At 39.6% G+C, this 13,120-nt stretch overlaps 1 protein-coding gene across 2 annotated transcripts in view; it reads left to right on the top strand.

Moving 5' to 3' along the window:
• Positions 1–4,222, top strand: part of gbe1b (glucan (1,4-alpha-), branching enzyme 1b) — an 86,178-nt gene extending 81,956 nt beyond the window's left edge. For both annotated transcript variants that reach the window (XM_029518209.1, XM_029518208.1), the window contains one exon: positions 2,705–4,222. In XM_029518209.1, coding sequence (XP_029374069.1) covers positions 2,705–2,767 — 63 coding nt within the window. In that variant the 3' untranslated portion in view covers positions 2,768–4,222. The remainder of the gene's footprint in view (positions 1–2,704) is intronic.
• Positions 4,223–13,120: the final 8,898 nt, after the last annotated feature.

Here is a 13,120-nt window from a genome sequence, read left to right as displayed (position 1 = left end):
TGTTGTGCTCTTAAACTGACTTCACGTGTAATGACTCTGCTTATCAGCTTTGGCTCAGATTCTGCCAGAAAACAGGATTTACACTTCTTTTTTTATATAGACGGTATATCAAAGTAGATTTAAGCTCTGGGACTGTAAAGTGAAGCCAGCAGGGAAATGCCTTAAACGTGCTTTCTGTCTAATGAACCAGGAGGTGATGGAGGAGCCACTGGTTGCAAAAAGAAGTCAGATTGTATCGAAATCAATGGGGAAATGGCCCTACTTCTCAATCCGTTTATTAACCCGGCGAACATTTTTCTAATGAGTTTATGTTCTCTAGCTCTAGTTTCAAGTCTTCCTTAAGGCATCATGACCATAAAGCAGGATTTGCATTAGGCCATGCAAGAGGGCATGATGGTGACATCACAGAGGGCTGCCGCTTAGTTTTGCTGACATCACCTTACTTTGTCTGGTATTGCTACAGTATCATCAGCTCATGGTGGTTAATGTCAGCAGGGTGTAGGTGGATATTTGCACACAGTGCATCCTGGGTAAATTAATTCACTTCACAACTTAAACATTCACCATTAGCTCGTGACATCTCTCCACAGGGGCATCCGTTCTGCCAAATATTGCAGAAGTGATGTCCATTGTTATGGATTATAGAACTGAAAGAAACTTCCTGGGGCTTTTCAGAGATGTTAATGTTATAGGGAAATGAATAAAAACAGATGAAAACCTGGACGCGAAATGAAATACGCTGACATGTCTAGCCCAGAGGTGGATAGATTACAAAATGTGGGGCTGTAATGTAAAGTTACAGGGTTTGAAGTAAATTTACCAAAATTGCCAGTATAGGGCTTTAAACATTTTATCGATGATTCACCATTCAGATGTGCTTTAATTTTAACCATCTAACGTGCTGTGTTGTGTGATCAGAACACTCCGAACAGCAGCTTCATTGCTTGGCTCTGGTCCCCGTTGGTCATTTTGTTGGAGTTTAGCTCAGTATAAAACGATCCCCTGGTCCTGTGTTTGATGAAAAATGTTTCCGGCTAAAATGGAACACCATGTGAAACATTTGAACCACTTTTTAAAATTGCGTCTAGTCTGAGTTCTGAGTGTTGGAGTCAATTCCAGCGAGTAGATTATGGATATACCTAATTTATGACACCTTCCTGTTGTGAGGAGTAATATGTTAATTAGACCGTCTTCCACTAATTGCTGTGCCAACACTTGGGACTGTCTGCTGCTCTTTGTTCACAGATTGATTTAGAATTTGTCACTTTTACCGTCTATTTGGTGAAAATAAAAGCTGTTGACATATTCCAGGTTAGTCGCAGTGGTAGCTTTTGTCTAAACAGGTGCAATGATTCATTCTGCCGTTCCTTCTCTCTGCGGTGCTTCTGTACGGAGACTCTCCCACTGTGACTGTTTAATTAGTCACCAATGTCTGTGTCAGTGTTTTAGCACCGGGCTGCTCGACTCCCCTGGTGACAAACTGTTGCCAAAGAAACACATTCACGGCGAGCTCAGATCCACTGATGCCGAGGGGCGGCTTGAAGAGTTCAGGGGGTGATTGAATTGTTTACCGCTCTGCTCTGTTTTTCACTTTTCTGTTGGGAAATACAGCATCATTTATGTCTGCTTGGCTTTTCCTTTGGCATAAATCTGAAATGACTAATGGAACACGGTGGCTCCTTGCCTCCAAACGACACTGTGAATATCAAAAGGATTGATCAAAGACTTTATTAGCAACACCGCTCCAAACTAACACCCTCACTAAGATTTCTTTGTAGTGTATATATAAGGCATCTGACATTTCTCGACGCCGTTCCCTCTCTTTATTGTGCTTTGCTTATTTTTTGCTGACATTTTTTATTTTTTTTTTTTTGTTTTGTTTCTTTTTTTCTTTTTTTTTCAGTCCACTGAAACTCAGGAGATTCTTTAGCTCCTCTTATCCCCACTGGCAGATTGTATCTTCACAGAATACCACATTTACAGTTGATGCATAGCCAATATTTTGAGATGATGAAACGCACAGTTATTGCATTGATTCGGGAGTTCAGAATCTAAAATGCGGACTTTTTTGTTTGTTTGGTTTTCTTTTTTTAACTTCACTTTAGGCGAGAATGCTCATTTGAGGATCATCCACTTGGATGCGCAAACTCAGAATATAATATAGCGTTAATTATGAGAATCTGAGGCAAATTCAATCTAATCCTGCTATACCCTGATGCATGTTCTCCATAGCTCCAAGTTTAAATATGCAACTCCAGCAGTTCACATGTACACTGTTTTGCATTGTTGCCAACCTGCTGACTCGAGCACCACCTAGTTGTCTTCATGTTGCTGCAACTCTGTCACACTTTGATTATAACTCTGTAATTTGTGCTCTGTCTCCTCTACACAGTTATTTTACTTCCCAGATCAGAATATCCCTCTAAATACACCTTCCGTGCTCCTCTTCGATGTCTTATTTTCTCTTCCTTTTACCTCCTCTTTTTTTGGCCATCATGTCGACCTTGATTGTAACAAGCTGCAAATCGGCTCATCAAGGCACCAACATGTGCCTCTGTGCCTCACTTCTAAAAAAATAAATAAATAAAAATAGACGAAACTGAAAACGGTGTAATCTCCAAAGTTGGTGATCATGTTAACATCATTAAGCCTTAAATGTCTTTTCCCTTTTCTCCCTGCTTTCTTTCCTCTCTTTCTCTCTCAGGTCTACATCCCCTGCAGAACAGCTATTGTCCTGGCCAACGAGGAGATAGATTACAGTTATTAGAGGAAGATTGTCTCCACAGAGACGAGGATCCAGAATGGATTCCAGCCCCAACTGAGTGTTAACAATCACCTTCATCTTTAAGTGTCAACCTTGCTTGCCACCCAAACCCACTTTTTGTGTTTGAGTCTTTTTCAAAATGCGGAGAGAGGGGGATTCATTGTGAGCTTGCGCGCTTTCAAACACCATCTGCAACCTTAGATGCTGTGTAACCCCATTTAGTACAGATTGGTCCATTTGGGAAGTGTCCAATATAACCAGCAGCTAGATGCTAAAACTCAAAACCCTGCCGAGTCCATCCTCCAGTAGCCAGCAGCCATTTATAGGCTCAGCAGAATTTGGCGTGTCATCTAAAACACATGACCGGATGCTGTGGCAGAGGGTGGCAATGCAGCAAGCATTCATTTATTCATTATTCAAACAACACAAAAACTCAGAGCACACGAGATATTAAAGAGCATGTAATACTGATACAATAATTTTTTGGGGCTTCATAATCTTATATTTAATTTTATGTTTAAATGTTAATATTGTAATCGTCTGAAGTTATAATCGGGGGAATTTGTAGTATTACCAGCACTTAAAAATAAAACTAACCCTAATGTCCAGGTATTTAAATATCATCTTTGTTAATTTGCATTGTGGGACACTGGACATTTAAAAATGCTGTAATTTGCACAAAGTAATAAGCTGCTTTGAATTATTAGACTTTTAATGGGCGCCTAGAAGAGTTGTGTTGTAATGTCTGAGTTTATGCAGCTACTGAGAGCATTTATGTGGTTATTTATGGCCCACATATTAGGGCAGTAATTTGCAGCTAAAGAAAAGTGATAAAATCACCTCATTTGAATTGTTCACAGTGTGTTGCATAATAGACTAGTAACATTTTAGCTGAATTACACAGCTTTTCCTTAAATGATGCAGTTTCCTTAAAGCAAGTGCCATGAATTTCGCTAAACTCTCCAAACTACAAAATCCACTGAAATAAATTGATGTTGATCATTTTGTGTGAAAACAACAGTCCTACAGGTATGACTCACACACCAGTCTACTGTTAGATGGCATGATTTATTTGCGCTGCGTTCATGTGATTCTTCAGCTTAGCATTCCACAAGTTCACCCAGGAAACAGACATGTGCCTTCTCCAATTAGCTCCGACTTTGTGACTTTTGTCTTGGCACACTCAAAGATTGATCATGTGAAAGAACAACTGCATTGCTCATCCTTTGTTCCCCACAGCCGTGATGTGAGAAGGTTATCGATGAACTAGTCAAGCCAAGATATATGTATAAAGCTCATTTAAAAACAGCAATGTTTGACCAAAGTGCTGTGCAATCAAAAGAGCAGAAAGTGTGAGACAACAATATGCAAGTTTAAAAGGGAAAAAGACACTGTGATCGTAAAGGTGATAAACAATAAAAAAAAAAAAAGAAATCCCTGTACTGAGTTAAATCAGAGGAATAAAGATTTGTTTCAGCCCTCGCGTTCAAAGGCAACAGCACAGGCACGATTTCTCCTGTGCTTCTGTCTTTATCTTAGGACAATCAGCAGCAGCTGCTCCGCAGACCTGAGTGACCTTAATGGGACCTGTAGTTGTAAAAGGTCGGCAAGACAGGTTAGAGCATGCACAGTTAATGATTTTTGGGCAAACAACAAAATCTCTCCCAAAAAATACAGGTAGCCGGTGAAGGGAGGACAGAACCAAGAGCACGGCCGGCTCCGGGGCTTTTGTGGCTGTTTGGTCAGAGCCGGATAAAAGCAAATGCTTTCAAAATCATCACATGATGAAAAGCACTTGAACTTTGGTAAAAGTTGCAACTAGAAAAAAAAAAGTTATATCTTTATCCAATTTAAAATCAGCGTTTGTTACTTGCAGAGAGCACAGCACATGTGTTCATGAATTATGGGGCCATGTGAGAGCCACTGCAGCCACCACTGGGTGCAGATCTCATGACTCGATTTTGATTGTCATTAAAGTAAATAATAAGAATTAAAAAACAAAACAAAAAACAAACAACTTAAATAAACTCAAAGCACTCATGTCCTGTGAAACTGTCTAACAATTATTCTATAGAATTTATAGAATGAGAACGAGATGTGTAATGCTATGCTTGCCTGATCTACGCCCCTGTGCTGTTTAATTAAATTAGTCAAATTATATTATTAATCAGGATAATTATACTAATACGGCAATCAAATGCGCACATATTATCTGCCCTTACATATGTGCAATAAATTCTTACCTACCGTTCAGTGAAGTTCGTTTAGACCCCTCAGGTGTAGCTGCACAAGTTAAAATCAGATTCACCTGAGAACAGAAACCCGAGGGAAGAGAGGTGTCCTCCTATTTGGCAGACAATTGTGATAATTGATGTTACACTTCTCTTGATTTCTGTCCTCCTTGTCCCTTGTTGCCGTACGAATGGACATCTTCTGGACGGTTTCCAGTATTCTCTGCACGTATTATCAAAGCAACAGTCTTGCGAGTGCAACAAGAGCTGGTCTTTCGGCATTCTGGGTAAAAGCTAATGCTTTGATTTACTGCCATGGCTACTATAAGACTGTGATCCACACCTACTGCATTAATACTGATTCTCAGTCATTTAAGCTGCGCATTGTAGCATAAGGCAGGTTTTGATCTGCCTCCCCTGCAGCTGAAGCAAAAGAAACACACACACACACGCACACACGCACATTCATATTCAACACCATCCTCCTGTGTTTAGCCAAAAGTATCATGAACATGTCATTTCTTTTTGTGCAACACCAAAGCGCTCAAAAATGCCTTTCTCCACCTCTCAAAAACCACAGAGAGGATCACTCTGCATAAATTTCAAGCAACGAGGTTGTAACAAAGAACTGGAGTGTTTAAGCATTCTTCATCTGACCTAAAGTCATTGTCATTTTACCACTGTCAAAATGAATTGTCCCAAAAGTAAAAGCGATGTCTAATACACAGCAACTATTGCAGAATCTTTCTTTCATTATAACTAATGATAATAAATCAATGTCTGTTGAGCCACAAGAAAATGTGGATGAACTGGATGTGCGGACTGACTACTGATTCTGTCCCATCGTGCATTTGGGGAAATGTGGCGTCTTTGAGCCTTGAGCAGATTTTATCATGGTGGCGCTGCGTCCCCAAGTACTTGATACAAAAACTTCTCTTGTCGCGCTCTGTAGTCTGAAGGTTTATTCTGAATCGCTGTCACCTGTCTGTCAGTTTTATCCCAAACAGTTCCCCCGTGTGCACGAGGAGGCTCGTGCCAACAGGAGCACATTTCCCTTCCCAGTTACCTTCAATATAAAGTTTTCGCCGCCTCTCATGCATCTGTTTATTTTGTTGTTGTTAGGTTTTTTTGGTTGTTTTTTTTTTATTCATTGCTGTGGGAGACGTGACAGAGTTTATATTTCAACAAATATTCACTGGCTCTTTTTGAGAAGGTCATATGTTAATTCTGTCTTTATTGTGTGCAATTTAAGCCTTTATAAGACGCGAGTCATGCTGAATAACACACTGAATGCATAAGCGTTACTTTTGTTCCTTTTAGGTGGCTGTGAGGCTCCCTGAACTGCTGTGTAGGATAGTGGACCAGACTTAAATCTGGAAAGCCCTGAACCTAAAGGTTTATTTCCAACAATGGCATAGTCCACTGTGACATGATTCTTCGGGGCCTGTCCAGAGCAAATGCTGCAGTGATTCCCCATAACGTGATGTCAAGGGGATGAAAGACAACTCGTCAGACCGTAACGCTTAAATTTCCATTTCCTAGGAAGCCACACTTTGCACTACTTACACCAGATTATGTGTGTTTGTGCGCTGGCATCAGTACAAGCAGGCTCTTAATAGCAGCTACACCATGAAAAGCAGTTTTGGAGGGTAACAATGTAGCATTTGTTGAGGCTGTGTCACAAAGGGGCTGATTCAATTCCATGCTAATTTCTGTGGCTCTAATTTTGGGATTTGCAGAAGGGAATTTAATTATTTATTTATTTACTTCTTTCTTTCTTTTTTTTTTTTTAGCTGTTTTTTTTTTTTTTTTTTCTCTCCTCTGCTCACGGTTCACGCCGTGCATGTATTCATTAACCAGCTGCTGGGTGTCTGGACAGCTCTCTCAGTTCGGATGCGACATGACGTGTCTCTCATCTCTCAACTTCTCATTCTCTTCAGTGTCAAGTATCTAATAAAGGCAAATGCCAGGAACAAACACACATGCACGCACGCACACAAACTCCCTCGCCTTATCCAAAACTGGCCCAGAGTTACTTTATGAGTATTCATGTGCTACCACAGGGGATGGCTTGTACAATATAATGCAGTCTAATCCAATTACCATGCAAATTTGTTCACAGTGGACAGAATAATAGAAACACCTTGCAGCATAATGCAGCGGCACTGCAAACTATGGCAGAACTTTAATCAACACCTGAACTTCAAACTTCGCAGCACCAGACGCTCACTTGTGAAGCTACAGTAGATCGATTTTGTGCGGGGTTGTGACCCTCAAACACATAACCGCCATGCTCTGCGCAGGATGTATAATGCTGTGGTGCACATGAGGAGATTTCATAAGTAACCCTGAAATCACAGAGTGCCTCCTGTTGTTGTGGAAGTCTGTCTTTTTTGTATTTCATATGAGCTCACACAGATAGAAAAGCCTGGAGGGAAAATCCTGGAGAATCCAATATTGTCATAATCAGAAGTGGGGCTGTGACATACACAAGGAGGATGTTTTCAGAGTCTGACCCGTGAGACTGAGCCAGTCAGGAAGGGAGTTCGCTGTGCGCACTGCTGCATGCAGCTCTAACACAAAATGCCCGAGATGGCATTTTTTATTCTGCTACTGGTGCTTTTCAGAAAAATGCTCACTTAGCCTGAGATGAGCATTTTAGAAAATAGAGCTGTGTTGATTAATTAGTGTCTGTGTTGCCCACATGACTTTTTTTCTTTTTTTTCCCGCCCACAGCATTGCACACAGACATGACATTGCAAGCTTTTGTTGTAGATCCAGAGAAATATAGTAGAACAATCTTGGCATCATCAGTATATTTTCAAGTCAACTTAACATCAATACCCCCCCCCCCCCCCCCCCCCCCGCCCCACCCACCTATATACTCATTTACCCGTTCTGGTTATTCTCTACATATGAGCCTCATCACGTATCCTATGTTCTAATGCAGAGAGGGAAAGAAGAGAGACGGGAAAGCAGGGAACTTTAATTAAACATTTGGACCTTAGAACCTTAGGACTGTGATGTATGACACCGGAACAGAAAAAAGAAATGATAAGAGTGAAAGTTTCAGCGCTTTGTTGGGAGATTATTGAGCAAATTTCAGTCTGTTTGAGCTCTAAAATTTGGCTGTATTTGTTTCATAAAGGAGACCCACTTTGACCATGTTTTAATTGTGCTCCGTACTTGAAGTTGGAACTTTAGCCATGGGTTTTTCAGTGTATTTACTATCAGATATTTATTGCCAAGCACTACTGGAATTGGGAGGTCCTTAATTAGGGTCTTTTCTATATCTTTCCATTTTGTGGTGTTTTCCTGGTTACATAAATTCAATAAAGGCCTGATTTGAATTGAGTAAAAATAATCTCTTAACCCTCTTTTTTGGGAGTTGCAATGTTTGAATCGTACTCTTGGTTTTTTTCCTCACCAGATGAACCTTGCGAGAATTTTGTCCCATTCAGTATATTGCTTTGTATTAATCTCAACTGGGAGAGCCTGAAACAATAACAGAATATTCATCTTGATAGATTCTATTTTCTGAGTAAGACTCATAAATGGGAAATATATCTGCTTTTAACTTATTTAGAAGTGGATGATAATTGATTTGTTTGATTGTTGCTGTTTCCCTTGGCAGTAATAGTCCAAGATATTTTATCGCTCTTTGGTTCCATCTCAAATGAAATCTATTTGGAGGGGCGTAATTTAGTTTTAGAATTTGTGCTTTTTAAATGTTTAATTTATATCCTGCGTATTTACCAAATGGTTCTAGTAATTTTGAATAATATAGTTAGAGATTTGGAGGGTTCAGTGAAGTACATCAAGACGTCATTCGTGTATAGCGCCACCTTGTGTTCATCATTATCGAAGCAGATTCCCCTCATATTGTCTTTCTGCCTCATCCACTGAGCCAGTGGCTCAAGGAAGAGTGCAAAAAGAAGTGGTGGCATTCCGCATTCCTATGTTGTCCCACGTTCTGGTTTAACAGTTTCAGATAAACATCCGTTTATTTTATTTCAGACAGTTCGGTTATTATCAAGAGAGCTAATTCTTTTCATTAAATTTTCTTGACAACCGAATCTTTCCAGGAACTCGTATAAAAACCTCCAAGTTACGGAATCGAAGGCCTTTTCGGCATCTAGACTGACCAGCAAAGCTTGTAATTTATTTTCATGAATATTGTTTGGTGTATTGCAGAGAGCGCTGATCTAGTGTGGTTTGTGTGGATGAGTATGGGGAGGGCTTCTTCGATTCTTCTCACTGGGATTGATGTGTACAATTTATAATCAATGTTGAGAACTGATCTAGTCTAAATGAACCACATTCTAATCTATCTTTTCCTTCTTTGGGTATAATTGATATGGTAGCTTCCTTCCCTGTGGGAGGAGTTTTTCCTTCTTTTAGAGCTTTATTAAATATGGGAGGGAGGCTTGGGTTTAATTCAGTCCTGAAAATCTTGTACCACTCAGCTGAGAATCTGTCTGGTGCCGGTGACCTATTAGTTTCCAGCCTGGAAATGGCTTTGTTTAGCTCTTCTTCTGTTATTTCTGCCATTAATTTATTGTTTTGTTCCTCCGCTAAAGTGGGCAAATTGAAGCAATTTAGAAACTTTCTACTATTTTGTTCAATTGCGGTTGAGAGTATAGTTGACTGTAATATTTTTGGAAGGCTGTTTGTATTTTCTCTCTTTTATATACTGAGGTCTTTGTAGTTGGGTCTCTGATTTTGTAAATAGCATTGTTTATAGTTTTATTTCGTTTTTTGTTTTTCTCGCCAGGAATTTAGCAAATTTAGAACCAACCTCATAATATTTTTGTCTTGTGTAAATGATCTTTTTTTGCGTTTCTTTACTATAAAGATTATTTACATCCTTCTGGATTTCCTTTAATCTTAATGCAACCTTTGAGTTTAAATCTGTTGTGTGTTCTGTCTCAAGTTCCCCCAGTTCCTTGGTAAGTTTTACAAGTCTCTCGTGTCTTATTCTCTTCTTATTAGCACAGCAAGATATTATATTCCTGCTTAGCTGAGTTTTAAATTGTGTATTGTTAACTGAACAGCCGGCATGGTCAGAGACAATATTACTGTGCACACACTGATGTACTCTATAGCGGTCTCTTTTAGAAATTAAAAAAAAAAAAATCAATCAATATACGTCATGAGGATGAGACTAAGGTGTTTAATCCCAAATCTCTCCAGAGATCTATCACTCCTGGTTCTGAACTGGGGAGCTTAAATTTTTTATGAGCTGAAGTTTGCGTCAACATTTTTGAGGAGTCTAACTTTGGATTAATTCGTATGTTCCAGTCTCCTCCGGATATGAGGATTCCTGTTGCTTCAGACATCAGGCCAAATATTTTAGATGCTATGATGTCTTATATGTCTTCCCTGAAACTAGTACATACCTTCCTTCTCGGTCCTTTATCTCTAAGGTCTAAATGGACACTTCTCTTCTATGGTTTGATTTATAAGACGAGTGGAATCCTTTTGAAAATCCCATCCTTTCCAATTTTCCATGTTCAATTGACTTTAGAAGTGTTTCCTGTAATAATGCAAGGTGTACTTTTTCTTTTTTCCAATTTACTCAGGATCTTGTTTCTTTTTATTGGATTAAGGATTCCACTTATATTGTGAGACACAATCTTAAGATTTTAGTTGTCTGTCATAACCTTTTTATAGTGTCTGTGTGATCTGTCTCCCTATGTTGTGCTATTTTTAAACTGTAACTGTATAAAACTCAAAAACACTCATGAACTTTATGAACAAAACTATGTACAAGTGTAGGACAGACGTAAATCTAGTTAAGTCCTCTATATCTGCTGCAGCATCTATTGCTTCCAACAATGAGGCCTGATCGAATCGAGCCTTTCTGCTGCATGTGATGTTAAAGCACTCCACGAGGGAAATTCCTCTCGTCATTGAGAGGGTGGCCCTATCGGACGGATGCACATCATTGATTGTCATATCCATTGAATGTATGCGTGCCAGTTATGTTAAGTAGTTCTCAGATTTAGTTTAACTTTTTTTTTTTTTTTAACTCAAAATAAACCGGTTTCTTGCAGCCCTTATAGCTCAGGTTAGGAAATAGTGTATGTGGTGCTTAAAAACTTCACTTTCCTCCGATTAGACTTTCCAAGCAGCAGGGGGAGATGACTACAAACCAATACCTGAGTAAGCTACTAAAATAGTTCACAGTCGCACAATTTCTGTAAGGCTGTTCTGCCTTCGCCTGTTACTTTGAGCCTAAATGGTAAATTTTAATGATGTTCAATATCCCGCACTGGACTGCTAATGCCAAGTGAGTTTTTTGTGCTCATTGTTAATCCATATATTTATTACATGCTGCATAATGAAGGGTAAAAGTTTGCCTCACAACATACGCCGACTTGTTCTCTTTTTCTGAAAAGGCGTAACAGTCAAGAGGAGCACATGTTCTTTCCATTGTTGTTTTCTGAGAGAGATAGCCTGTGGTTTTCTGGAACAATCAGCTCCTGCAGATTTCAGTACCTGGGATGCTCAGTATGGGACCTGATCCTTTTAAGACCAGCTAGCTGTATTTTTCCAGGGCGGTATGACACAGTCCTCAGTAGTATTATGGTCGTCAGTATGATAAAGTACGGCCAAAGGCTTCATTGTTCTGAGCCATGATGAATTTCTGCCTCCTGAATTTTAGCGCCATGTTGGGAACGCCAAAGGGTCCAACAGGAGGAATGACAGTTATGAGGAAATTGGCAGGTATCAGCAGAAACATCTTTTAAAGCTCAAGTAGTTTTTGGAGTTCCCCGTATTTTTGCCTCTCATGGAACACAAGTGACAGAACTTAGCAGCATTTTACCTGAAAAGCAAATCCATGCTGATCTTTAGAAACACCAGAAAAAGCAGTTTAATAAGACCAATCACTGTTCTGAGGGTAAAAGCAGAGGTCTGGGTTTGGTGCCATTTTATACTAAAATATCAACAGGCACAATACAAACCAATCTAAGTTTGTGATTTCACTTGTACATTCTGGGAATACACATGCATAGCCATCTTTGTTTGGATACGGAAAACGTATACTAACTTGGGAAACAGATAAGAAAAGCTATTTGTGTATTGTGGAATAATGGATAAAAGATTATTATTTTTCTTGACTATCAACAGGTGTTATTTGTCAGAAAAAGAAATGATGATTAGGTCTGTAACTCAACTGTAATGGGAATACTTTACAGACACAAACAGTGACTAATTTTGGAATTGTTATACAAATATATTTTTTCTTTTGACAGAGGCTACAAACAGGAACGAAGCGATGTGATCAAGATGAAACTCATGTCACTCATCTGTCATTCCTTCTTCTAAGGGAAAAATATATTTTCTTGGCATGATAAGGAACAAGTGAATTTATCATAAAAAAAAAAAGGAAAGAAACATAAGTATTTCCTAAATGTCATTGAGAGGGAAAGGCAGATATAAGTGATTTGATTCTTTCCTTTTTAATGTGATTGAAATGATTGTTAAGATCACTGGTTCCTGGCAGTCCAGACAGTCTTACCGAAGCGCTCGGCAATCAGTGCGGCAGAGGGGGGAGATCAATGTGTGTGATGGGACCGTTGTCGGGCCCAGCAGAGTGCAGTGTGTGCTGTTACTCCTTTTGTCACCACGTTCGCTTTTTCATCCTATGCCGAGCGCTGCCAGAGACTGCTTCCAATGCAGATCTCTGGGACCTAAAGTGCCACTTGTTTTTCTATTGTACAAGGTAATTAACCACATTCTCCTGGTGTCTCGTGTCTATTCAGACCTCATTAAACAGCTTGAAAGAAAACCATCAGTTCTCCAGGTCCCGAGAACCAGAGCTGGGAAAGGCCAGCATGCCTGCAGCATGAGCTGCATTAACACAGAATCACCCATAACTGCCTGTTTATGAAAGTGGTCAAGATGAGTCCATGAGGTAGGAAAAGATTAGCCAGAAATGAAGAGATACTATATCTAAAAAAAAAAAAGAAAAGAAAAAAAAAAGTGGGGCGAGGATGGAAGAATGCGGCAATATCAGGAGAGAGGGAACGTGAACGTACTCCTTATGCAGGAATTCCATCTCCTGTGGGAATCGCATTACCTCTAAATCCCCTAAGAGCACTGGCTCCCATTTATCAAG

This window comes from Echeneis naucrates, chromosome 13 (genome assembly GCF_900963305.1).
Source record: "Echeneis naucrates chromosome 13, fEcheNa1.1, whole genome shotgun sequence".
Classification (NCBI taxonomy): domain Eukaryota; kingdom Metazoa; phylum Chordata; class Actinopteri; order Carangiformes; family Echeneidae; genus Echeneis; species Echeneis naucrates.
The sequence above is the reverse complement of the archived record's forward strand: the minus strand, read 5'-3'. Positions and strand labels throughout refer to the sequence as shown.